Genomic DNA, 26,836 nt, shown 5'->3' with positions numbered 1-26,836 from the left:
GCCTAAAGGCTCTAATTTCAAATCCTGGAATTTGTCACGGGACAATTGGTGACAATGTGTTCACCATCACTTGCTCAATGGGATAGGACAATTCAACCCATTCCACTCAAACAAGCACTTTCAGCATTCTGTTCCAAAAGTCATTACACTAATTTCTGTAGCAAAGATGGTAAGTACTGTCTACAGAAGAGCATCTTTTTTACTTGGAACCACTCTGTTTAAAAAAAAAAAAAAAAATCAATGTGAGTGATTGAAAATTAAGGCATTTGGCAAACTGAAGCACCAACCACATAAAACTTTTGTTATCCACATTTCCAGGCTGAAAAGGCCCAAGATGTCATTGACTATGAAATAAGAATTATTTTTTAAAAATCCAGATGCTACAAAGAAGCTGCTTTGAAAGAAAGTGGTACTTTGAATGCCAAGAAATCAATTTAATGCAATGTGAAGTATAACACACACTTCACTATTTTTTCAAGAACACATTCAGAAACATTACCTTTCCTAGTAGGGCTTAGTGTATTTGAAGTCTATGTAAGAAAAAAAATCCATAAACTAAAGATTTGATTTTCAAAGGGTAATTTATTTGTCTTCTACTGCTTTAACAAAAAGCCGGTAATTCAGCCTCTTTTTATTTTGGAGAAAATTAATTTGCAGCTTATTAGACGCTAAGGTCTGTTCTTGAAAGCAGAAGGAAAAAAGAATATTAAGAGCACCTAAACAATGTCCAGTTCAAGTAAATGCTTCTCCTAAAAGTACACGAGAAACTTGTACTTTGTAGTACAAAGCACTGTGAGAAACCCTACATAGCTTTGTTAATTTGAATCTGTATGTCTATCTATGATCATTTTGAGCTTTTTTCCTTAAACAATGGTAAGTGCCATTTAAGTTAAAATCATATCTGAAAGTGTTTCTATCCCTGAGCAATAACCAGCAGGAACATATTCCTGTGAATTTTTAATTTTTCTGGCACAAGAAGTACTCTCACATCTGTTAAGACTGCTTTGGAATCACTGCTCTTGGAAGACAGATTCTTTTATTTATTTCTTCATGATTCCCTGAAGAGTTAGAGAGGCTTCAGAGACACAAATGGGGTAACCCAGCAAAACCCCAACCGGTGCCAAGGGACAGAGGAAAACAGTTTTAATGCCACAGTGCAATCTCCTGAGCCCAGGGAACTGTAACCAGCCTGGGGACTTTTACTGATTACAGTCCAAGGCAGCTTTTTAATTTCTTCCCTGGAAGCCATTGATACACATTTAACAGTCTCGGTGGAGTTACCTTTAGATTTCCACGTCTTGCTAAGACTCACTAGAAGAGGAAGGATGGAATTACAGCTAAGGAAATGCATGTACAATTCCTGGTTCTGCCACCTGAGTCTGCATGACCTTGATCAAGTTACTTAAGTTCTCTGCAACTCTTGGCCCTGAGCAATTAATGAAAACAGTAAAATTTCTAACATCACAGGGTGCAGATTTTAATGCTAAAATGTAAGTACGAAAACTTAAAGGAGCATTGTTCCAAAGGCAAGGGAAATAAGCCAAAAGCACCAAAATCTCTAAGGATAAGGTTAAATGGTGGCATTGCTGGCTACCTGTAGAACCCAGGAACTTTTTCTAAGTATAAAGACTTCTGAGAAAATTTACAGGTTCCTATGAACTTAAGGGAAAAGGAGACTGAAGCAAAGAATTTTAAAGCTCATACTTTTGGATTTAGACAATTTCTCTCTAGACCTCAGTCCAACACACTAGGATATAAACCTCTAAATGGTTTCATTTAGGTTTTTAGATGGCAGAAATATTATTTAGTTAATTATTTCTCACCCTACAGAATCAGCACTCATACACTCATAAGAAGCAACTGATGGATTTTATTGTAACTGATCTGTCTGACTCAAGTTAAGACTTCTTTTTTTCTTTCTACAAAGATGACTGTGCAATGCAGAATATTAAAGAATATGAAGCTATCTTAGCTGTACATGCAGTATTCATGTGCAATTCAATATCTCCCCATGTATGTGTGTGTGTATATATCTATATATAAATATATATGTATGCACAGAGCAGCAACTGCTGCTGCTGCCTATGGTAATACTGAAGAAAGCCAAGACTGAAGATTTATGTTCTTTAAATATTTGCTTAATTCTCTTGAACAGAGACTTTTTTCCATTATTCAACTTGATGATTTAACATAAAAGTGATACTACCTCTGCACTTTGAGTTAGTGAATGTTGTAAGTAGTTTATAGAGCTCAAGAATGGCTGCTCCCTTCAAGCCAACAAAGAATGAATGTTAACACTGGTGTGAGATCACAGCCAATGTCCAGAGCCATTACTTCATGCAGGTAAGAATTCCAAACTCACTTCACTACCACTTAGTTTTATTCTGCTGTGAAGTTGCTGGCTTTATTTTAATCGAGGAGGAACACAAAGGTCTATTTCCACTGCATAGGTCTGCAAGGAGAACACATAAAAAGTCCCGCACGTTCAGTGTGAGATAATCTTACGCCACGGCACTTGCATGACACGTGTTATCTGTTTACATGACTGCTGGCACACAGGGCTCCTCCAGCCAGGACCAGCTCCAACATGCCACGTTCCTGCAGACGAAAGCCAAAGCTTGCCAGGGCCAGGAGCTTTCCCTCCCCTCCTGTGAGCTGGGTAAGGTGACACTGAAATTTCCAAAAGGCTGCCGAGGACAGAGGAAGGAACGGTAGAAACTGCTGTGCTGGAAAAATGTACTCCAACAGAACAAATCATAGGAGAGCCACAGGAGTTGCATTCTTCTCCTTCCCTTTTTTGCTAAGAGAATGAGACAGAGCTTGGCCCAGGAGACAGACTCCAGACAGATGACTCTACCTAAATATGAAGACTCTAACAGGTGAAAACAATTCCCTTGTTTTAAGATGTGAGAAGTCGGTGTTTTCTTTTCCAAACTGACTTTATTTGTTTGGAGACAATCTTCCCAACTGCATTTGGTACTAATACTCAACACAGAACTATTTATACTGCTCTAAATCCTTGGCTTACAATGCCTGTTTCCTTTTTGAACTACCTTCACTGCAGAAGGAACATTGCACAAAGAATTCTTCCCCAGGAAAAGCAAATCAGAAAGCACAAAAGATGCTACCTTTGCAAAAAATGCAACATTCAGATAGGAGAATATAATTAGGTTTCTATTCCAAGTATTTCAATACACAGTTAACCTTAGATGACTGTGCATAAACCTTTTAATTAGCATGTTATCTTTGGAGCAATTAATATCTTGTACCTCATATGTTATCTTCAAATTAAAACTTTCACTTGCTCAGCATTATTAATTAATCATTGTGAATCTGAGATGAAATAGACATCACTCAAGAGAATGTCAGTGTTTTTAGAATGTCACAGCCACTGACATTTCAGAACAATTATTTAGCTGTCTCCCAACAGCACAAGCTTATTGCCTTTAGCTTACACTGTCTTTGTAGAACATACACAAACCCATGACATACATAAATTACATAAGTTGCTTTACATCTGCAAATTTTATTGTTACATTATACAAAAAAATCTAACTATTGCAGTCAAGATAAATCTCAGTTAAAAATGCAAAAAGTACATTTTTTAAAATCCTGAATAATCCCCTCAATGCAGTCATGAATCTTCCCCTCTGTCAGGGCCTGCAGTAGAGCATATAGCCAGTAGCAACAATTCAAAGTAGGAAGCAATATGACTATTTGACCCTGAAGATACCAATATAGATGAAGATCTTTTATAAGCCACCGTGCCAACCTGATTTACGGTGATGAATGAATAAATTCGTTGCCTAATAGCTTGTCTCTATATGTTTGATTTGAGACATTAAAAGAGAAAATAATTTCAAGAGGTGAGTGTCCTTATAAAAGAGTTTAAGCTCTGGAATATTTAAAATTTTTTGTATCACGTATCACATTTAATAAAATACAAACCAGTGCAATGTGGCTGCTCTCTATTAACAAATAAAGCTATCTTTTATAACAATAGATTTCCTGTGCTTAAGGTAGAAACTGTCTTATGTCTGTTTATAAGCACATAAATCTTCCCTATACTCCACCAAAGGAAATTAGTACATTTCAAAGAAAACACAACAGGAATCAGTTGCAAAACATTGTGTTTTCTTTAATTGGCTTAGGCAATGAAGACCATGACCTATAAATATTTAACAGACAAGATGAACATTTTCTTAGGGCTCCAGCTCATCTGATTCCCAGTTTTCTTCCACAATCACTTGACTCCATACACACTTAAACATGAAAATTTTACACAAATAAATGTTCTGAGTCAAAACACTTTGTAGATTTAAGAAAAATAATTTGCTCCTACTTCTTCCATCTTTATTCTGCTATAATCACAAATGGAAACAAATATCTCAGTAGTGTCAAAAGATGGCTCATTGAACTGTAACTATGCAGGATTGTGGAGAATCCTGCTGACACACACCATATATACATACATATCTCATCTATGCCAAAATATTTTATGCACAGTCATAATATGTGTGAAAGTGTAGAAATGCCTGCAGAGCCCAACACAACAGCCAGGAACTGAGCTTCAGAGCACTACCAGGAGGTCCCTATATATTATTATTATTATCATCATCATCATCATCATCATTATCTCTATTTCACAGAAAAAGTCAGTGAGGGACAGGCACCACAAACACCACCCAAGGTCACACCATGTGATAACTGAAGTCTAGCTGGAACCCAAATACCCTTTTATTTTAACAAATACACAGTGTTTCTTCACCTATAGTAAAGGAAAGAAACAGAACATGAATTTAAGAGAATACACTTCCTAGCTTGAAGTAATCAGGTTTCATAAGTTTATTTAGAAAAGTCTTAAACTCCATTTGGAAATGTAGGATGAAAGAAGAGCAGGACAAAAGACTGATAAAAGAACCACCACAAATTTGATAAGGAATAAGCTAGATTTATATCACATCCACAACAATGTGAGTAGGTGAAATTTTTTAAGGAAGATACAATTATTCAAGAATAAAGACTTAGAAAAAGTTTTACCAAAATTAATATCTTTTAAATTTCCTACCAAGAAACTAGACGGCTTTCACTAGATGTTCATAATAAAATGCAGACGAATTCTGACGGTAGTAGTTTTAAATCAAATATAATCTCTATTTAAATGCATTTTCTTTAAAAAAGTCACTCTCTTCACACAATAAGCCCTGAGAAATACATTTCCTGCTGAAATTACTCCACATCTTTCATGCTGCAGGGAGAAATGGAAGTAGAATAGTCTAAATGAAGCTCTATTTGCTTAAACCATCACTAGCAAAGCCCAGAGCCTGAAGGTCACTTTAGCGCTGCATCACACCCATGCACATCCAGAATGGCCTGTTTGGATACTGCTGACTTTCAAACATCCCTAACCCATAAAAAACAGTAAAATGGCTTACTACTAATTATTACAGCACAAAAGCTACAGATTTTCAACTACTGCTTCAAAAGTAAATCTGTTTCACATTGAATTAATCAGTACAGGCAGGAACAAGGTAGCAAATTCCACATGTAACTGAAGGAACTGGGGGGAGCATCAAAAAACCCTCTTTTGCAGCCTTCTCAAGGAAATGTGTTTGGAAGAACCAAGCCAGGGGAGACCCAAGCCCCTGCCTGCTGTGCTGTGCACAACCTCCCCATGACTCACAGACCTGAACACCTCCCACCGAATGCTCCTCTCTTCAACCCTAATCAGGAATCTTCTTCACAGCAGCAGTGAAAATGGATAGAATATTTGTGTTTGGCCTCATACCTACCCACTGATGGCTGGTTTGTCTTTTTTCAATGTTTAGAGAGAAAATCACCGTTTTTACATGTTTCAGGCTTTGAAATTCCAAAGAATTGTATCACAAAATAACAGCAACTTCATCAAACCCAAAGCTATGCCAGAAGGTATTCCTTTTCCTGGCACACCTATAAACTTTTTAGTTCTCAGCTTAGTGAAATTATTACATACAGTAATTTAAATCTAATCTTAAACAAACCAATGCTGAACTCTGCATGAATGATAGACAAGATATAATATATTTTAACTTTATTTTTTCTTTTTTTAATCTGCAACCATTATTCTGTATTTTCCTTTCCAAGGACATGATGACTGATTAAGAAAGGGAATTTACAGAACTTTGTAACAAACATTTTTCAATTACCTTTAATAAACCTTTGGTACAAATGTGAATAGCTGCTTTGCAGATGGAGAGCATTAAATAATGAATTTAATGCTACTGTGCAAATGTCATTAACATTTTTTGAAGACTGGATGAACATTAGCTTTGTTGGTAAATGACATTTTGAATATTTAGGGTTTTATAAGGCTGGTTCACTTCTTTATACAGCAACAAATCTTTAGACAGTACTTGTGTCTGGTTGTAGAAAACTACAATTGATATCTTTTCCATATATACTTAACCTCCTACAGATTTATTTGATTCTCAATAATTACTATTCTCTGGTAAGAGGCATATGTTATTACAGCACACTGCACTCCCACAAGCTGTCCACTCAGTGTATTTTAATAAATCTCTGCCAAAGCTGTATAAATTTGATCCTGTTTAAATTTAATAAGGATCAGAATATATCAAAGCACAGATTCCCATGAGAGAAATAGATATTTTGCATAGTTATTGAGTGCCCTATTCATAAATACAATGTGTAAGACCTAGACCATCAACCTTGAATTAAAAAGAAAAAGAGATTAATGTGTGCAAAGCCAGCTACTTCTTAAATAACTAGTGAAATTAGTGTTTAATAAAACATTTTCCCCATACAACTGCTAAAGACAGCAGCACTGCCACAGTTTTACTATTATGATTCTAATACATAACTATTGAATTTCTGCAGTATAGAAACTCAAGAGTACCTTCTCAAGTACCTTTTACAAGTCTTCCATTGAAGATTTACCTACATAAGGACACTGATTCTTAAACATGTCCCCAGAGGTTCCTCTCTGGGGCTGTGCTTCACCCTTCTCTATTCCTGGGGAGCGCTGCCTTAGGCAGGAAGAAGATCAGCCACCAAGAGCCAGAGCTACTGCAGAGCCACCTTAGGACAATGAAGGGTGTAAACATGGATTTGACATCCATTTCTTTCCTTTTTCTGGAAGAATGTCTAGAGAAGGAAGAAATTCTCAACGCTCTATTAATTCTAGGTAAATTTCTCTGATTTTATGCAAAAGCCTACAAAATTTTATGTTCTATTAAGTAGCTCGTGTTTCAGAGCCTGCTGTGCCAAAATACCAGGACACAAAACTATGCAATTAGATGCTGATCTAGAAGCTTATGAAGAATTTTGAAGATCATTATCATAAACACAAATACAGCATGTATTCCAAATACAGATACATTTATATATCCAGTTCCTCAGATTCCAGTGTTTTCTTTGTTTTTGCTTTAAGAAAAAAACTGCTTGCATGTAAGGAGAAAAAAACCCCCAAACACCTAAATCAGATTTCCACCGAGACATGTAGAGACCACACCTGATAGCTGCTAGTCACAGAAAGAATAAAACAGTCTTCCACTGAAAAACTGCCTTCCTCATCATCAGTTCCTATTAGCAGGACAGTATATACATACAACCTACCACTTTCAAAATAGCTTCGCTTTCTTTTATCACCTTTGATGTTTACATGCTCACAAGTATGGGAAGGAAATCAGACTGCAAATATCCCAAATTAAAATTCATATTTTCAGAGTAAGAGCATGAAAGTCAAAAGACAAATCATTTTACTTAGAGTAGAGCTCTTTCCCAAGGGGAAAAAAATTGTACTAAATCAATTTGCCATTGTTTTATAAGTCAGCTACTGAGACTGAAATTACAGACGGCTGAAATTAATGTGAGTTTTGCCATTGACTTCAATGAGCCAAAGATGTCATCCTCAGTGTTTTACTATACACAGAACCCTGATGTCAGAATTGGTACAGCTTTATGAAGTACATTACAACATAATTCAATCCATCAAGGTGAAGACAATCATGCCATCACTCAATCATTGGTCCCATTCACATCTATGGTTAAGATTCATCCTTGTTTTCTTTTTCCTTTACTGTCATAAAAGTGTTGGAGCTGGGAAACACCTCAGCCATGTTTGTCAGCAATATTCCTTTACCACTGTCAATGTTATGGTGAAAGTGCAGGTATAAAACTTAAGCTGAAAATTCAAACTATACCAACTGAAATATGTGGAAGCCACAACACAGGCAATGTAGCTTTGCCAGAATATTGTCGTCAAAATCATAGCACTTTGAATTACTTTGAATTGAAATCAAATAGTATCACAGTATAACTACTGATTCTGGGTAAAGATATGTCTAGGCCTTCTATGCACCACCTGTAGCACAGGTCTTTGTTTCCCAGAAGTTTTGAGAATTTTATTGGTAGGTTCCACTCATTTAAACATTCAGTGTTTAAGTACAAAGATGCTGAGTTAAGAGTATGGTGACTTGATTTCCTTACTTTTACAGGGTTGGGTCTTTCAACTTTAATGTTATTTCAACAAAGGGGTTTGTGTTTGTTATGGAGATATTCTGTTGTACTTCCCTTTTCTCAGTTCATGAAATTTTCAATATAACAAGAAAAAACACAGCTCAAATTCTTATTTTGAAAACCATACTGTCATTTTTATTCAGCCTGTATTTTAATATAGCATCAATATTTAACTACTTCATTAAATGAAGTGTGACTTTTATAGTGAAAATGTCAGTCTTTGCAGTTCATTAAATTCATTTAAAGTATAGCTGCTTGATTTTTTTTTTCCTGAAGGAATAAAGGACTATTAACTAAAGGCATAAACTTAGCATTAGCATGTACTTTTTTCTTCAAATTAACATTCAAGATTTGCATCAGTCTTTAGAAATTTAAGAGATTGTTTGTATCCTTTTGCATTATCCTTATCTTTATAATAGATGTCACTTTTATAGCACATACAACTGTTTATCACAGTTGGATATGACCAGTAGGATGTCACAGAGGATATTAACTCGTCACGTGCTATTATGAATCTGTAGAATCCTTCAAGTAATATTAAAAATACATTATTTTTAACTGTGGCATCTGGAAAAATAAACTGTATATGATGTAAAATGTAATAACTCTTGGAATCCAACAGGGTTTATGAGTTCTCTTTTTCTCTTTCATAAAACATTCTTTGATGAGAATCCTTTTTCTTTCAAGGAGGGTTTCTAGTAACTAATACAAAAGAACACAGGGAAAGCACCATTTCCACAAAGGCAGCACCATGTTTTTGCCAGATGTAAAACGTCCTGGTCCATATTCTCTAGGGTATGTGATTTCTGTGACTAACACCTCTAAACCTGGAAAAGCTAATTATTTCTGATTAATAAATTGATGTGACTACAAAATATTTTCATAAGAATAAAAAAGTTTTTTTGAAATGTACTAAGATACAAAGTTGGCGATACTTTCTTTTCAACCTACCTTTCAATGTTTGGAGCAGGTGTTAATGACAGTGAAATCTTGGGTTTGGAAGACAATCATGACTTATTTTCCATTTCAGTGTTTAGTTCATGTTTTCCTGTCCTTTCCTGTCCAACAAAACAATTTGATCAGGCCACTCTCTTGTAGTAATGATCTCAATCACTACTATGATGATTCTCACACTTCTATTCCCAGACTGCACTAACCAGGCAAGGCTTCATTTATTACAACACAGGTGGTGACTGGGGGAGGGGTTTGGGCATGAGACATTTTAAAGGGCTTCATTGTCATAACAATAACATCCATCCTCCAAAACTCAGATCCTTTTCTGGTGTCTTCAATGTAGATCCACAACACCCTACCATACATGAACATTTTGGGTACTATTCCATACCATAATGAATAAAGTTGAAACAAGGACTTTGAAAAGTATCCAATTATCCAATATATGATTTTAAATTTCACCACATTCCCCACTCCTCTCCCACATGGACACTTCTGTCAGTTCATGCAATGAGCAACTGGCATCAAATTACAGAGGAAGAAGAAATGTAAAATGCAGTAATTAACATCTACTAAAGTTAAAAGCTGCCTTCAAAAACCTTCTTCCAAGAATGCTGTGCACAATAAAGTTTTATTTTCTAGGAAAACTACATCTCCAAATCTATGCTGCTACTGTAATTTGTTTTTCTGTGTATCAAAAGCAACAGGGTTTCTAAGAAATTCTGATTTTGAACTACCTTCCTTTGGATGAATCTCTCTAAAGAGTACTGTAGAGAATAAAAACTGAATTATCATGTGGATGGAATTCTGAAGAAGGAAAGAAGGAATGCCAAAACTTAATTACAGAAGCAACAGCCAAGTCACACATATGAAAAGCTAATGGCTACCAGTGACACCTATTCCAGATTGGAGTTTTAAATAAGGTCTTTACACCCTTATTTTCTACATTGTAACAGCTGCCAAACCAAACTGATGGGCTCCATTTTAGAAATCCCGTACAGCAAGGTTACACGGAGCTAAACAAAAATAATTTGTTTTAGGTCATCATGAGTTAATATGCAAAGGCAGAGGGATCCAGACAGCTGTATGAACTCACCATGGTCTGACAGGTCACAGTGACCAGCTCACTCCCACTCGAGAGCAAACTCCTCCCCAGTGGGGCAGAGATGGTTATCCTGGATGTGAAACAAGTGCTCCATCCTCCCACTACAGGGGCCTGCCAGGCAGAGGCTGAGGCAATGCCACCCTTCCAGAACTGTTTGTCTACAAGAGCACAAGGAGGATCAAACTGATCTCTGCTGCCTATTCACCTCATGCAGCCCCAGGAAGGAACATCAGGAGATCTCAAATCCGACCTCTGCTCAAAGTACAGGCCACACCAAATTGAGAAACTTCTTGCTTGGGCTTTTTCTTCAGTCAGGTCTTAAGAACCATCAAGGATTTTGGGCAACCTCTTCCAATACTCTGTTACTCTCAAAGTGATTTTTTTTCTCTTTACATCCAGTCTGAAACTCTCATTTCAGCTTCTGCCTGTTAGCACTCCACCCCCAACCATGAACCCTTGTGCAGAGCCTGGCTCATCTCCTCACAAGTACGGGGATGCTCTCAAGTCCCCTGAAATCTTTCCTTCTCCAGGATGGTCAAGCCCTGGTTCTTGAGCCTCTGATCACACAGGGCATATAAAATACTTCATTACCCATTCTGATGCATAAGAATAAACAAATAAAACCCACTGTTAGTACTTAGCAATAAAAGTAGAAAGATTAATTGTTTTGGACAATTGAGGTTTTGAAGAAAAATTTTACATCAGCTACAGTCACCTGCTTTAAAGTTTAACTTTCAAAAAATACTAAGCTAGAATCTTCTTGGGAAAAAAAATGTGTACTTGTTTTTAATCACACTTTAATAGCACAAAATGAATATGCTTGTCTTGGGACATATTAAGAAATAGTAGCAATGAAATTTGACATAAGATTTTTGCACTTAACTTGCCTTATAACCAAGCAGCACATTTTCACAGTGTATTTCAGTGCTCAGTAATTCCCACAAAATCATGCTGCAAATGTGAATAATCAGATACTGAACCATGAGGCTACCATGTGTTCACAAGGAGCCATCTAATTCTTAAAACCTCAGAACTAGCATATATTTACTATTGTTAATTTTTTTTCTGAACTTCTGAGTTAATCTACAGATTTTTTACATCTGAAATTCAAAACCAGTTCAGCCTGATGATAATTCCAAAAACATCTGTGTGTCACGTCCAGTGCTATGAATGAGAGGCTTTCAAAGAGATGTGTGATCTACCAGGTCTTTTTGCCACACACTTGGGCCCTCTCTGTTGGAAAAGTAACTATACTGATTCTAGCCCTGTTGAAGAATTCTCAAAATACTCTGTTGACATACAACTTCTACCCTTATTTCATGTGATTTTTCAAAGTAAATTACTTGGATGAAGTTTCAATTTTATGTACTCCAACCAGAGCACCATTTAAAGAAGCCAACAGATAATCTTTGTTTAAAATGAAAGAGCACACTGCCCACATTCTTCTATCATGTGACAGGCCTAGAAAAGGACATACAGAGAAAAAAAAGTCATTACATTAATTAGAAAGATATGATGTTAATAATAATGACAGTAATAGAGGACAGTAGAAATTTCCCTAAAAGAGTAGATAAGTAAGTATATGCTGTTATTTTTTTTTACATTGAACTAAAAATATAATACAAATGAACACCACAGCATCTAGTACAAAGCATATTCCTGGGAATGCTGTGTTCTCAAAAACTGAGGCAGCTACCAGTTAGCAGAGCATTGAGGTGAGGAAGCAGATCATTACCTGATGTGCACGTGCAAAACACCCACATCAAGACAAACTATCTAATGATTTAATACCACACTTCTAGAGACTGTCAAGGTTCCAGATGTGGATGGTTGCACCACCTCAGATGCTTAAAGGCCTTTCCCTCCCTCCTCACCACCACCACCAAGGAGAAGCTCACCACTTCTGAAGAACTGAATAGTCTCTCCATATTCACTAAGAGATACTAGATAACTACCCACCATCTATAAATCACATTTCTAATTCTTTCCCACTATATAATTAGACTTCGGACATGAATTTTCTTTACTAGCTGTTATACGCAATACTCCAAAGTTGTTATTTTAAGTATGTAAACAACTATCACATCTGTTTGCCTTGTCCAGAGTCTCACAGACTCACTCTAAGACTCAGAGAGTGCATAACAAATATTCAATATCACATATTTAGGAATGTAAAGACAAAACCTAAAAGAACATTAAACAGGATTAAAAGTACAGCCTACCCCATGGTCTCTGTTTCACCCAACAGATGACATTAAGCATCAACCCTGAGCCTTAAAAGTGATTCCTGCTGCTTCCCTATGTGAGGCTGCCTCAGCAGGTCAGCCCTCTGCAGAGAAAGGCTTTCCTCATTCTCAATGTCAGCCCATGGTCAGCGTTTATACAGCCATGCTTGGAGCAACACTGTTTACCCTCTCATCCTGCTCTTTCCATTACTACTGTTTGGCCACTGTCTCTTATGTCTTCTTCTCTTAAGAAAAATAAATTCTCCAGTATAAGGTACCTATAAAAAAAAAACCTAAACTTGTCTGCCAGACCTGCAATTTTGTGTGTCAGTTCTTTTGTGCTGCAGACATGAAGATTATCTGCACCTTCTCAGCTGAATGCAGCAATTTCCTTCATTTTTGGTATCTAAGCCAGAGAAAACATAACAAGCGTTCATTTATTTAGTAGAAGAACAGACCAAAGCAGTGAGAGTGATGTGTTCCTTCTGGTAAGGAGGAGAGGCCCAGCAGAAGTGGTGTTTCACCAGCCAGAATTAACACCAACCCTACAGCCTGTCCTCACCTAACGCAGCAGCAGCACCAACTCCTTTGGCTTGTCAGCGGTACAAAGAACTGGCTTTATCCTTTTAGGAAATGAATGGATCGCTGCCCAAGAAACTACTACTTCAAAATACACCCTCTGAGCTGAATTTTTCTCAGCAAGTTTATGAAGCTCAATTCAAAAGCAGATACAACTCTTGTTCAAAGAGAGCATATTCCTATGTGCAAAAGCAGGATTGCACCCTTTCCTTTTGAATCCACAGAAGATTTTCTTACAAAGTAAGGATGAGAAAGAAAAAGCTGAATATGTTTTAAATCAGTTCTTACATGAAGTTCAGTTTGTTTGTCTCATTGATTGATTTTTCTTTTTTTTTTTTTTTGAGATAAATCAACCTCACAGGGAAAACTTCAGTAGCTGGGATCAATAAGCAACTGGCCTTGCTCTAGCATACATACTGAGATTCATCATCTAAAATCTTATTTCTGCATTCAAAGATCCCTGGATACTTGAGTTTTGGGAGAAAAAGCTGCAGACAGGCACTCCTTTGCTTGGGTGTCATAAACAAACTGAACAGAGAAGCAAAGATGAACCTGCCTCTTTCTTTTGATCAAATGAGAAGAAAAGATCAGTTCTTTAAAATGTAGGAAAATTTTTTAAATGGGAATAACATGTATTTTCACCTCCTTCTATTTCTTTCTTTTGTTGGTAAGAAGCAGAAATTTAAGAACTCAGAGAGACTGAAAACACTTGATCCTCAAATTGTAAATATTTAGCAGTGTTCCCAAGCCACTATTCCTTTTCTCCCCCCGGTGTTTCACATCCCTTTTTCCATCCTTTTAAATCAACAAATGGCCATTTCCTTTGGCAACAGATAATGCAAAGTCTGCTTCCTACCACAGAAGTGTGGAAGATGAAGCAATACTCTACGAATGAGCAAAATAAGAAGAATTGAGGAAAAAAATCATTAAAAAGAAGATCAAAGATTTCTCACTGTTAAAATTCTGTGTCAGATTGATACTTTGCAGCTACAGTGAGTACAACCAATGCACCACCAATCTAATTTCATGAGATCATGAGAAGGTCCAGAATAACTTTCCTCGATGGATATTGTTCCTTCTTTTACTTTTGTACTTATTTTAAAAGAAAAAGGGTCATAACTGGGGGAGCAGAAAGCAAAATGTATCCTTGATATCAGGTCTCACCCATGCAGAGAATAAATGAAACACAGAAGATCTATAAATGCTTTATTTAGTCTAAAAGTATATGGGTAGATACTTGTATTATGATTTCTGGACTTTATCCTTTCATATGCATTTAAAATACTCCATTGACGTCACGGTATTTTAATGGAGTCCTTTTTGAGTCACAGAAACACTCAGAATGAGGCATAACAACAGTGTTCACCTGCAGTTAGTCATAATGAATCAAGCCTTTTATCGCTGTCTCTCACTTACGCCTCATGATGGAATAACCTTAAAAGCTTCTTTTTAGAAATAATTCTGCATAAACACACAAATGACACAGAATATGATGCAGAGTGCACAACAATGGAACTCAGTTAGTTAGCAATCCAGAAGTTAGAAGCCATCATAAGGAGCCCCACCATCTCCAAAGATGTTTGTATCCTAGAGTAGGTATTTGGTGCAAAGTGCCCCTCCCCACATTTTCCAAGCAGTGGAACTGTGTTAGAACTGATGCAGACCAATACTCATTGTCTGAGCTTTAAAAATGTGTGACTGTCCAAGAGTCACGTTTTCAATTTCACATTTATTAGTTACATGTATTACAAGCAATAGCTGCCAATTTTCTTTACAAAACCCAACTCAAACCTCGAAAAAACAAAACAAGCCCTTTAATATGTTATCAAGTGCAGAATCAGGATTCTTTTCTGGTATGTAAACTCTCCACCAGACTATTAACAGAAGGGCAAATTCTGAGACCTCCTTTGAAAAACTGCTATTTACTGGAGACAAGAATACAGGAGATAGGCAGCATTGTCCTATGATATGTTATCACCAGCAATATATTTGTGCTGATAGAAGTCAAAGCCAATCTTCACCATCCCTACTCAAACACTTTCTAGCACAGAAGACAGAAAAAGGCTGCTATCCTATCACAAGTTGTTTGCCAACTAAATTTAGAAACTTAGTTTGCTACTTAAACTGGGCAAGCTATAGCTGAAGATTGAGGCAAAATAAACACAGAAGCTCACACTACCTTTCTGTAGCTGTTTTTTGTGATGAATTACAAGTAGAAGAGCAAGATTGATCTCTAAGCTGCACACTGGACATACCACACATCTGTGTATGCACAGCACTGAAGTGCTGTTTGTTTGCCTGCTTGAGTAGGTATTTAATGAACACAATTTCCTTTCATATGATCTCTGATTAATCACTCTGAGTCATAGTTAGCCATAGATTTTACCACCTGTCTTTCACCTAATTCAGTCTGAGATTCTGTCCCAGTTGTGGGTGGCTCCAAGAATGTCAGTTTTTGGTATGTGCCACCAGCCAGCGAGCTGGTGCCAGAGCAGCAGAGCCATGGGGAGATGAGAAAGCCACCCAAGGAATGTGATGAGACTCCGAGAGCCCCCTCACAGCAAAGGCACCCACAAAGCTGATTCCAGAAAGGGACAATCTCAGAACAAGCCCTTGTCTCCATCAGGCAGGACAGGGAGAGCAGGGGGCACTGAACCACTGCACTGCAGCCACTGACACACAGGGACGGCTGATTCAGAGCGCTGGAAACACACCCAGGTGAGACAACCACGAGAGCTGAGACTGCACACACGGAGGGATTGTCACATCCTTGAAACAACAAGTACAAGAAGCCAAACAATACCCAGTGCACCTTACAAGCATCATCCAAGACGCCAGCACAGAGCTATTACGTTAGAAGAGGCTTACATGAAGGTATGAGAATGAAACAAAGGCACTTCTGCTCTGTCATAAACAGCAGGTAGATCTCTATCATGGAAGCAGTGATGCAAGCCACTGTTTAGGAAGCCTGGCTGCCCTGTGTGACATAACATCTGATTTACCACTCCACATGCTCTCCTTGGGTCTCAGCTGCACCACCACGGGAGCATAAAGATAGCTCTAAGTAGGTTTTAAAAACGTCAGGGGGAAAGGACAGAAAAAGCATCTGTTAAATCCTTTATTTAACAATATCCTGAAATTGCAAATTATTTGTCAGGACAAAATAAATTGATACAAATTACTTCATCTTACCATTTGCAATACAGTAATTGGACACTCTCATAAAGCCACAAACAGAAAGTCACATAGGCATAAACATATTATTTACTCTCATGATTGCTTTGTAGTGCAAATATATACTAAGCTCTTGTGTTTGCACCTCACAGTGTATTTACATCAATGGTTTGTCCAGTGTAGTTTTGAGATCAGTCTTAAAGTTCTGCTGTGAAAAAGATCAGAAAATGCATCATAAAATTCTGGATTTTTTACCACATGTAGAGAATAGTTTTTAAATAGTTTTTAAAATGCAAAGTGTACTACACATTTCAAACTGTATCAAGCAAAACAGCAGCAGAAAAAAGAACCATGCTGGGTTGTGGTAGGAAACCACAACTACCAAGATTTTTGCTACAACAGATCGATAGCACAATAACCCCATATTTACACGGCCACCACCTATTACCATCATCATTTCAGCTTTTCAGGAACCCACAAAAGTAACAGCTTTAACCTACTAAAGCAAACAAAACTATTGTTTTTCCATGTCTAATAAAATTCTTCTTTATTTAAAGAATGTAAACAGAGGACTGTTCATCCCCTATCAGGTGATGAACAGTTTACTGATAAAAGTACAGTTTAAAAAAGAATTTTATTAAGGAAAAAAAATATTAATAACAAATACTGAAATACAGTATCCCAAACCATTCAATATTTGCATAAGTCTTAAAACAATAAAGAGAGCAGCATAAAAAGAACAGCAGATAAATATGATCTGCTTTGAAAATAACCTACTACAACATTCAGCAATTGATTTCTGCATGGTTTTAGCACCATTTTCATATCAAAATTAGACAGTTAATCAATATTGAGGTGTTTAAATATGTCCTGAACTGACAAACCTTTATATAATTCAGTGACTTTGAATACAGGTGTTGTCGCATTGGGATAGAAAGGATGATTCATAAAGCTCAGGTTGTTTCCTTACAAAAAAATGCACAAAACCCCCATAACAACAATAAAGCAAACAATAAAGCCCCATCCCAAAACAAACAAAAACCTCTACTTTATTAATTTGGATGTCTAAAACTATTTAGATTTAATTTCTCTCACACTAACTGTTTAGAGAATTACAATAAAAACTATATCCACTTGGAATGCCAAACACAGCAGTTTCTCTTTACAAAATTTCTTAAGGAAATCAAATGGAGAGATGAAGATACCTCACCTCAAGTGACCTCAACCATCTGCATGTAGACTTCATTTTCCACAAATCCTACCATGCTGGCAATTTTATGTATTCCCAACCTTTAGTTAGGTTGCCCAGTTGATCAGAACTCTTCAGAATATTCAGTGTAGAAAAGGAAAATCCAAATGCAAATGCATCTGTCTGAGAAATGTTCGGCTTTAACATAACCATCACCTATACACATGGTAAAGCAGAGAGGAAAGCGAGGAGATCCTTGTGCTGCTGCCTCTGCAGCTCTCACCCCAGCCAGTAGCTGAGACCTCTGATCACTTATTTCAGAGGTTACCAATCCAAAACACCCTTTGTTATCATCCCAAAACACCCTTTGTGTTTAACCTATGTCACAGCCCACTCTTTGCCATGTTAGTCTCAGCTCTCACAAGTCTTTGGCTAGGAATGATATGTGGCTCTAGTGACCCAGCCATTAAGAAGGGCTATTGCTTTAAAACAGTGAAAGTAAAACACTGAATTGATAAAAATGTCTCCCATGAAATACCAAGGTCAGGCCCGATGTAATGCACATGTATGTAAGTGAAAGATGCCCACACTGAATGGGGTCTTCTATGGATGTAAAAACAGCTTTGATACATGGGATACTTTCAACTGGCAGTTTTTGAGAATGGATTGCTTTTCTTTTCCCTCTTGATATGGAGGTTTTCTACCAAATGTGGCTGCTGGGCAAACTGGTTGTGCAGGAATAAACAGCAAACACTGATACCAAGAGCTGGAACATGAACTCTACAAACAAGCTGAAAACTAGATCAACTATTTGCTTAAAACAATAATTTCCAATTACAAACTAACATTGCCTAGTTTCAGTAGCACACCTTTTCCAACACAATTCAGTCTGTATCACTGGTCAATCATACTTTCAGCACTCTGCTCATAAGACTCAGTTATTTTTAATGTGATAATGAAAATAGTATTTTCAGCTAATCTGCCCATACCATGAAGTGAATGAAGAAGTTCATGAAAACATCTGTTTAGATATTCAAGGTACCCATGGCAGAAGCAGCTGTGTAATGACAGTCTTCCCATTTGGTTTTAATATCTCAGCTGCCCTGTAATGCCTGCGATTTTCAATACATTGTTTCAGGTATAAATAGAGAGAATACATTCAAAACAGGATTTGGACTGTTTTGATACATGCTAACATGCAGTGGAAAAGATGTGGAATAAAAATCTTGTTACAAAAATAAACACTGAATAAAGTGGCAGCAAGCATGATCTCATCTAAGTCTTCATCTGAACAGAGCACAGAGGCAAAGACCAGAAGGCTCCTGTGTGACATTGTTATCTAAAGTCCTGATTAGATTTTCACCTCAGAGTTCTCAATTTTGGTAGCAATCATTGCAAAGATACTATGGTGACTGGCACTCGATAAATACATCACACAGACAGGTAACAGTACAGAACACAGCTATCAGATAAGAGTGTGAAGCATTTGAAAATTCAACCCTGCCATTAGGTCTGTATAACAGTACTCAATTTTACGGCAGTAGAAATGTGATTACAGATAAAAAGGTAGGATTAGTGCTGTACAAATTCTTGTCCTCTTAAATTTGATCATCATCATTCAATAGCATTACTTAGGTTTTTAAGGAGTATCAGAATTCAGCAAATATATAGGCATGTATTAACTGTAAATGTAATAAAAGCTGCAGCACAAACCACAGGTCACAGTTTGACTGGCCTCACTTTGTCAGACACTGCACAAAACTGCAACAAATGAATCACACAACTGAGAGCCTCCTCTCAAGTATCTGCCAAAGAATAGAGGCTGATATTTCCTGTGCTTCTATTTCAGATTTTATTATAAATTTGTGATAATTCATTATAAGCTTAGGCTGGCCTGAGTACCTGTCTGTGAAATACAACGTGGTGTACTATGGGTGGCACTATGGGGATGAGGTTCTTGTCATCCCAGTGGATTTGGTCAACGTTTCCTCACTCCAGAGCCAGAAGTGTAAAGTGGGTCTCCATGTCCACGACCCACACACCCCAGAGTTGTGATTGCTACAAAATATCACTATCTTAAAAACTCCACCCACTAGTGATTTCCACACATACCTTACGTACTCTAAATATCTCCTATGCATTAAATTCAAACTCTTCATGTATTACTGTACATGATTGCAAGCATCTTACTGATATGGTTGTAACCCACTGTAATGAAAACATCTAAAAGACATTTCAATAAAAAATTGGTTTCTATAAAGTATATTTTGTATACAATCAACTCTCAACCAACAAATGCAGTATAGGAGCTGCATTATCTGAGCAACAGAAAAATTGTACACTGCAAAATCCAATGAGTATCCCATTACAGATGTTCATTCTGAGCACCACAGGTTCTTGCACAGTTGTGGCATACAGAGCTTTCCTGTTTCACAGACAGCTCTTCAGCTACATCAGAAAACCTCAGGGGTGACTGCAAAACAGCATAATGCAAGGTGGGGTGATGATACAAACTATAATCTTCATTCTGGTTCATTCATATGACCATTGCACTTCCTCTTCCAGGGACTAGGAATTATATATCCAACAATTTTAGTGCTGGACTGGACAGACAAATATTTTGGGAACTTTTTTGCTCCCTAGCAGCAGTTGCCTACACGGTCCTGAGGTTTTGAGATATCCAGGGCAGGGGCTGGCTGTTCTGGGTAAGAAGCAGTTCAGCACACTTGCCACATGTGCCAGAAGACCAGTGGAAAATACTGGTGATAAAACATCATTTACTGAGTTGATACTGCAACAGAAAGTTTCCAATCCCCTGCCTAAATTGTCTCCAGCAAGACCGGTATTTGTGTCTCTGCTACACATCTCTGCTTTCTGGGTGTTCCCTGGTGCTTTGTGGCCCTCTCCCATCAGCTGGGGCCACCTCTGCCATGGTCAGGCTGTGGATACACACACAGAACCACAGCACAGCTGAGACTGCCCCATCTGCACCAGAGCAGAGCCCAGATGTAAACGAGCACATTTGCAGGGCAGCTGATGAGTGAGCACGGAGCTTTCTATCTTAGCAACATACATGCACCCATTGTCTCTCACCATCTGCTGCAGGAGAGGAGAACCTATGCATATAGAGCCACACTAAATTTGCAAGAAGAGTAGTTTTAAATTATTTGCATAACTGTAATCCACTTTTTCCTAACAACACACACTAATAGGAATGACTTAGAGCCCCAGTTTAGCTGCTACTAAACTACTGCTGTCTTTGCTTTACCTCTGGAAGAACAAGATAAACTTCCTGAGCTTCCTTTGTAAAATGAAAAATATTTCAGCCAAAAACATCAAGCTCTGAAAATCTCAAATGTACAGTAGTGCCTAAATTAAGGTATGTATGTTTGAAATTTGTATCCTTCAAGGACAATCTGTGTAGTAGAGATAAACATTATAACATGCAGGCAGCTAAATAATGAAGTAAGGATTCTGGAATTTAATATGATAATTCAAGCACTGAGCTGCATGTATTTAGGTTTAGGAGTTTTCACTTTTTCCAAGTGGCATTATGAGAATTAAAGTTCCTTAAAAAAAAAGTATATGCCAGGATGAATACTAGTTCCCTAAATATTTTTAGTACAAGACATATAATTTACTCAATAAGTGAAAAAGTTTGTTTAGAAAAAGCTACTCAACTGTACTGAATGTCCAAAATCATTCTCCATCTGCAGAACCATAAAAGGGCTCAAAACAGAAGCAAAATGTTTTACAACAGCTGGTCTCTTTCAACTTTCTGTAATTTTTATAGCTCCTTTTGGGTGAATTTTTTTTTTAGTATACTGCAGCAGGATTCTTCTAGAAGCAGGCAAACCATGATTTCACTTGTGCAATTCCATGGAGCAGAAGTGGATCGCTGTTATCCTGAACCACCACCAGCCAGACACATGCAGGGTCAAGTTATGTACTCTCACATCAGGACTGAAAACTTATCAAATATGGCCCTGATCCAGAAAAGCACTTAAGCACATGCTTTACTTTAAACATGTAAGTAATCCTATTAGAGTAAATGAGATTCAGCATAAACCACTGGACTGCATCTCAGAATACCTTGGTTGTGGCCCTGATTATGTCAGTGACCGACTGCGTAACCTTGGACAAATCACTGCACTTCTGTGTCCGTGTTTCCTCCTCTGCCCTCTACATGTGCATGCCATGTCGGACCACCTCACCAAAAGTAACCCCAATGAATCTTCTAGAAACTGCTGTGTACCAACAATGGCAGGGATGCATATGTACATCAGCCAGTTTTCAAACACCTGTCATGTACTCAACCCCAAGATGAAGAACCCCTTACCCTTAGGTCTTCTTACCCAGTAATGAGCACCAGTTTCCAAAGCATGACGTTGCACTTGGAAAACAGCTGGGATGGAATCCAGCTGAAGGCTACCTGCAGGTCAGGGCCAGGACAGCTCCTCAGTGTGCCTGCTTCCAAACCCAGGACTCAGGTTGCAGTTCTCCCACCTCTGACCCTTCCTTACAGGGCATCCTGAGATCCCAAGTCCTGCCTGGGAGTCCACAGGTTAGTCTGCCACATTCCTGCTAGTGTTGTACCCACTGAAGGAAAAAAACCTTTCGGTCCTGGGAAATTCTGTTTAAAGCACGCAGGTGGAAGGCAGCATTGTCTCACAGGGAGCAATGTGTTTGTACTAAAAGGCTTTATATTTGATATTTTTAGACACCATGATGCAAGATACAATTTTCCACAGGTGGGCCATACGCCATCAACTCTATGTCTCAATGATCTTGAGAGTATTTTCACATAAATAATTCTGCTTTTGCACATATATACAACCACGTAGTCTGTTTACCCTTGCCATCATGCTGCTTCCAGACAGTTGTCACAGGCAATGTCACTGTCACAAGGAGAATACAGATTCAGCTCCTAACAATGAAGCGGGCATGGATGAGCGGGCAGGACACTCGAACGAGTTTCAGAAAGACTTGAGGTGAAATACTGTCCCCAGTGAAATCAATAACAGTTCTCCCATTTACTTCAGCAGAGTAAATATTTCAGCCCTTTTTTTCAGTGCCTTCTGGTCATCTCAGTACCTGACAGATCATTTATTTTCCTCAGAAACACAGTGAAAAGGACAGAAGACAAGAAAAGCAAGGCAGGGAGGCAAGATATCAGAATAGATATACTTCTCTTTATCAGAATAATTTTAAAAAAAACAAACTTACAATGACTCCTATAACTACAGATTATAAACAATGCAGAAAATGAGATTAGATTAACACAGTTAGGACCATCCTTTCGAGGAACTCATTCACAAATCCTTTCCTGTCCTTGAAACACCTGTACACCACATTGATGTTTTCCCAGCTGAGCCAATGAAGAGCTCACAGCAGCAGCAACACAATTCCGCATGTGTCAGCCTGCTCCAGATCAGGCCTTTTGCATACAAAGATATCTATTATAAGACACAAGCATCATGAGCTGTACTCTGTTAATTAAAATATTTTCTTCTGCAGACTGGAAGCCTGGCCTACAAGGTACTTGCCAAAATTATGTTCAAAATTATGCAATGTGCTTCTGAATAGGCCAAAAGTTAGTTACTTTTGACGTTTTTCTGAATGTACGCTCTGTTGTCATTGTACAACAATGAGAAATACAGTTAAAAGGTTATGTATAACAACTGCATACTAGCAGCAAGTTAATGAACAAAAGAAACTACCGGCATTCAGAAGATATTAAAAATTTTGGAGGTACAAAAAAAAATTTAGAAAGACCCTAGAGAGTAACCTGTGCCTGAGCCTGAATTAAACACACACCGTGCACAATACAGGAAAGTCACCGAACAAGTGAAATTTACAGTAAACACGCCAGCTGCCAGGAAGCGCTGCAAGTTTCCAAAATTAGCTGGCTTATCAGCCAGCAGCGGACATTTACTGGGCATTTTAGAGCTCCCGGAGTCCTTAGCAGCACTCGGAGTTGGGGCTGACATTTCATCTTTAATTCATGCCCCGTGTGCTCCTGCACCCGCGCTAACAAAGCCGCCAGCCCCGCGGGGCGCATGCGCGGGCCGGACGGACACACGGACACGGGCCGGACACCGCGGCCGGCGGGACACGGACACACGGACACACGGACACGGGCCGGACACCGCGGCCAGCAGGACACGGACACACGGACACGGGCCGGACGGACACACGGACACGGGCCGGACACCGCGGCCGGCGGGACACGGACACACGGACACACGGACACACGGACACACGGACACGGGCCGGACGGACACACGGACACGGGCCGGACACCGCGGCCCGCCTGCTAAACTTCCAGTGGCTCCGATGGGCATCAGCCTGCAGAGCGACACGGGAGTCCACCCACGACATCCACCCAGACGCGATTTCTCTAGGAGAAAGTTTTCTCCAGCTGCTGAATCTATTTCAACCCACGTTTCTTCTCTCTCTGAAAGTGAGATTTGTGTTTCTGCAATGTTTATATCCTCATTTGGAAAGGATTTTTGAAAAAAAAAAACAAAAAAAAAAAAACATAACAGCATTTAACGTAAGTTTAGGCTTCATGCAGCACCCTTCTTTTCCCCAGCATCTCATACAGTGCCTCACAAAAGGCCCCAGAGGTTGGACAAACATAGCACCAGGAAAAACAGAGTGTGAAAGGGATCTTTATGTGCATGTGTGAGGGCCCAGTGCTAATAGCTCAATGTGCTATTGACACATCACAGTGCAAACAGCTAAGTCTTTTTCAAAATAGCGTGAGTCACAGTGTCATTCTCAACTTTGCCTTTCCGAGATTTAGGTAATTTGTGAAACAAATCATCCCCGTATTATTAAAACATATTTCTGTAGATGAAGGTAAGACACCGGGAAATGATTATTGCTTCTGACTGTAACGCTTACTCCAAACACCGCACACGCTGCAGAGGTGTGAATAGGCAGAAGTGGTACTGCAACTTCTCTGACAGCCCTCACCAAAGCGGAGCGTTAGTTACCCTCCTGTACCAGCAGCTGATGCACTTTTAGATAATCCTCCCGTTTGGATAATCAATCCTCTGGTTAGGAACTGGCCATAACAGACCCGGACTGAGCCGAGAGAACAGAGCAGAGGGAGGCTCCGTCCTCTCCTCACAGGGCCGTTCGAGCCCACCGGGCTCACCGGGGGCTGCCGCGGCTCCAGCCCGGGGAAAGTTCGGCAAGTCCCGACCCCACCGCGAACGCTGCGCGCTCGGGACGCGCCTTTGTTCGCCGGCCGCGGAGAGCAGGACCGAGCTCCCCGGCTGTCTGCCGCTCTCACCCCTCTGAACAGTGCGATCACCGGCCCGAGGGCAGGCTCCCCGGGGCGAGCCCCGCGGCGGCCGCGGCAGGAGGAGCCTCCCGGCCACGCCGACCACAACTTTCCGGGGCCGGGCATCCCCCGGGCCCGCGGAGAGCGGCGAGCGCACCCGCCCCGGGCTCCGCGCATCCCTCAGCCCCGAGCCTCCCGCCCCGACGGAGCCCCAACTCCGGTCCGCGGGCAACCGGCCGGGGCAGCAGCACGAGGATTAACACCCACGGGAATAATCACCTTGTTGTAGTTGTAGTAACCCAAACACTGGGCAAAGTCCAGGTTGGAGGGGTCTCCGGGGAGCGCGCTGCCCGCCGCAGCCGGGTAAAATCTTACATCCATGATGGAGATTTGGTCCACTTGGAGAGACCGCCGGGAGGTTTAATAGATCCACCTTCAAGTCCCTTCCCCGGGGTAGGGGCACGGGCAAACCGCCGAGGGAGCGGAGCTGCGGGACGCCGAGCCTGCCCGAGAGCGGGGACGAGCGAGGGCCGGGGGGCGGCGGGGGAAGAGGCGGCGGAAAAGTGCAGGTAAACAAGGAGGAGAAGAGAGGAGGATGAGAGGAGAGGTGGGCAGCGGACCCCAGGTGGGTGCCCGTCCGCCTCGGCGGGAGGAGAGAAGGGGAGGGGAGGGAAGGAGGGAGGGCAGGGGAGAGGGAAGGAAAGAGGGAGGGAGGGAAGGAGGGAGGGCTGTTGTTTTTTAAAAGCTCAGTGCCAAGCCACAGGCTTTGCCTCCGCATTCAGGAGCAGCTGCTGTACACAAAGGAGCCACGCGCCCGGCGCGGACGGACTGACGGACGGACCGGCCGCCGCTGCTGCGCGCCCGACAAAGGCGGGGGGACCGTCACCGCCGGGGGAGCGGGGCACGGCGGCGCCGCGGCCGCCCCGCGTTGCCGGGGAGGGGGCGGCTGGCCCGGACTCGGTGCAACAGGGCTGCGCTGGCCGGGCGCGCTGCGGGGCGAAGTGGCGAGCGAGCGGCGCGGCGCTGGCAGCGCTCCCCGGGCGGAGCGGCCGGGCCCGCGCCCCTCCCCGCCCCGCGCCCCTCCCGCCGCCCGCAGCCCCCCCCGCCCGGCCCGGAGCGGGGCCGGCAGCCGCCCTGCCCATGGCTGTCCTCGCTCCCGGAAGGTTCCAGGTGAGTAACTTCCACCACCGCTTCCACCAGTTTTCCGCCTTTTTTTTTTTTTTTTTTTTTTTTTTTTTTTTTTTTTTTATAATGCACTTTATCGATTCCCACCGCTGCCTTGCTGCGTCAGGTTGGTAGCAGAAGAAACGAGATTTTTCTAACGTGCTGTCAAGAGCAGGACTTTAAACCACAGTAGCCTGCCTCACTTACAGAAACCTCCTCACACTCTCAAAGTCTCCGGGTGATGAGTCAAAGCAACCAGCTAATAACCCAGATTTGTTTTGTCAATTGTAGGCACAGCCCAGCCGCATCTGCTCCCTTGCACGGAGCTTTGCTGACCCGAAAATCTGCTCCAGAACTTTTGGAGAAAACACTAAAGCAGCACAATGCTATTTAACCTCAGGACTTAAGCCCTGCAGACAAGGTGCAAGGAAGAAGGATGGAAACACGCCCTGGACTCAAGGCTTCTGTGACAGGGAGAGGATTGCCCTTTGGGTCTAGAGCGGATTCCTGGGCAGCTCAAATGCAGCAGAAAGTATGCCCCAGATGGAGTTTACTCCATTCGGCTGCAAAACAGCAATGGTAACATAAGTAACCAAGGCTTAACTATACAACAGCAGCAAGACCTTCTCTGAAGG

General features: G+C 40.3%; 1 protein-coding gene across 2 annotated transcripts in view; it reads right to left on the bottom strand.

The window, feature by feature from the left end:
* Positions 1 to 25,769, bottom strand: part of TOX3 (TOX high mobility group box family member 3) — a 73,334-nt gene extending 47,565 nt beyond the window's left edge. For both annotated transcript variants that reach the window (XM_005526360.2, XM_014255449.2), the window contains exon 1: positions 25,317 to 25,769. In XM_005526360.2, the coding sequence (XP_005526417.1) occupies positions 25,317 to 25,418 (102 nt within the window). In that variant the 5' untranslated portion in view covers positions 25,419 to 25,769. The remainder of the gene's footprint in view (positions 1 to 25,316) is intronic.
* Positions 25,770 to 26,836: the final 1,067 nt, after the last annotated feature.

The sequence above is a fragment of the Pseudopodoces humilis genome, chromosome 14, assembly GCF_049639895.1.
Source record: "Pseudopodoces humilis isolate 2021_Gansu_Grassland_sample_001 chromosome 14, ASM4963989v1, whole genome shotgun sequence".
NCBI classification, from domain to species: Eukaryota; Metazoa; Chordata; class Aves; order Passeriformes; family Paridae; genus Pseudopodoces; species Pseudopodoces humilis.
The sequence above is the reverse complement of the archived record's forward strand: the minus strand, read 5'-3'. Positions and strand labels throughout refer to the sequence as shown.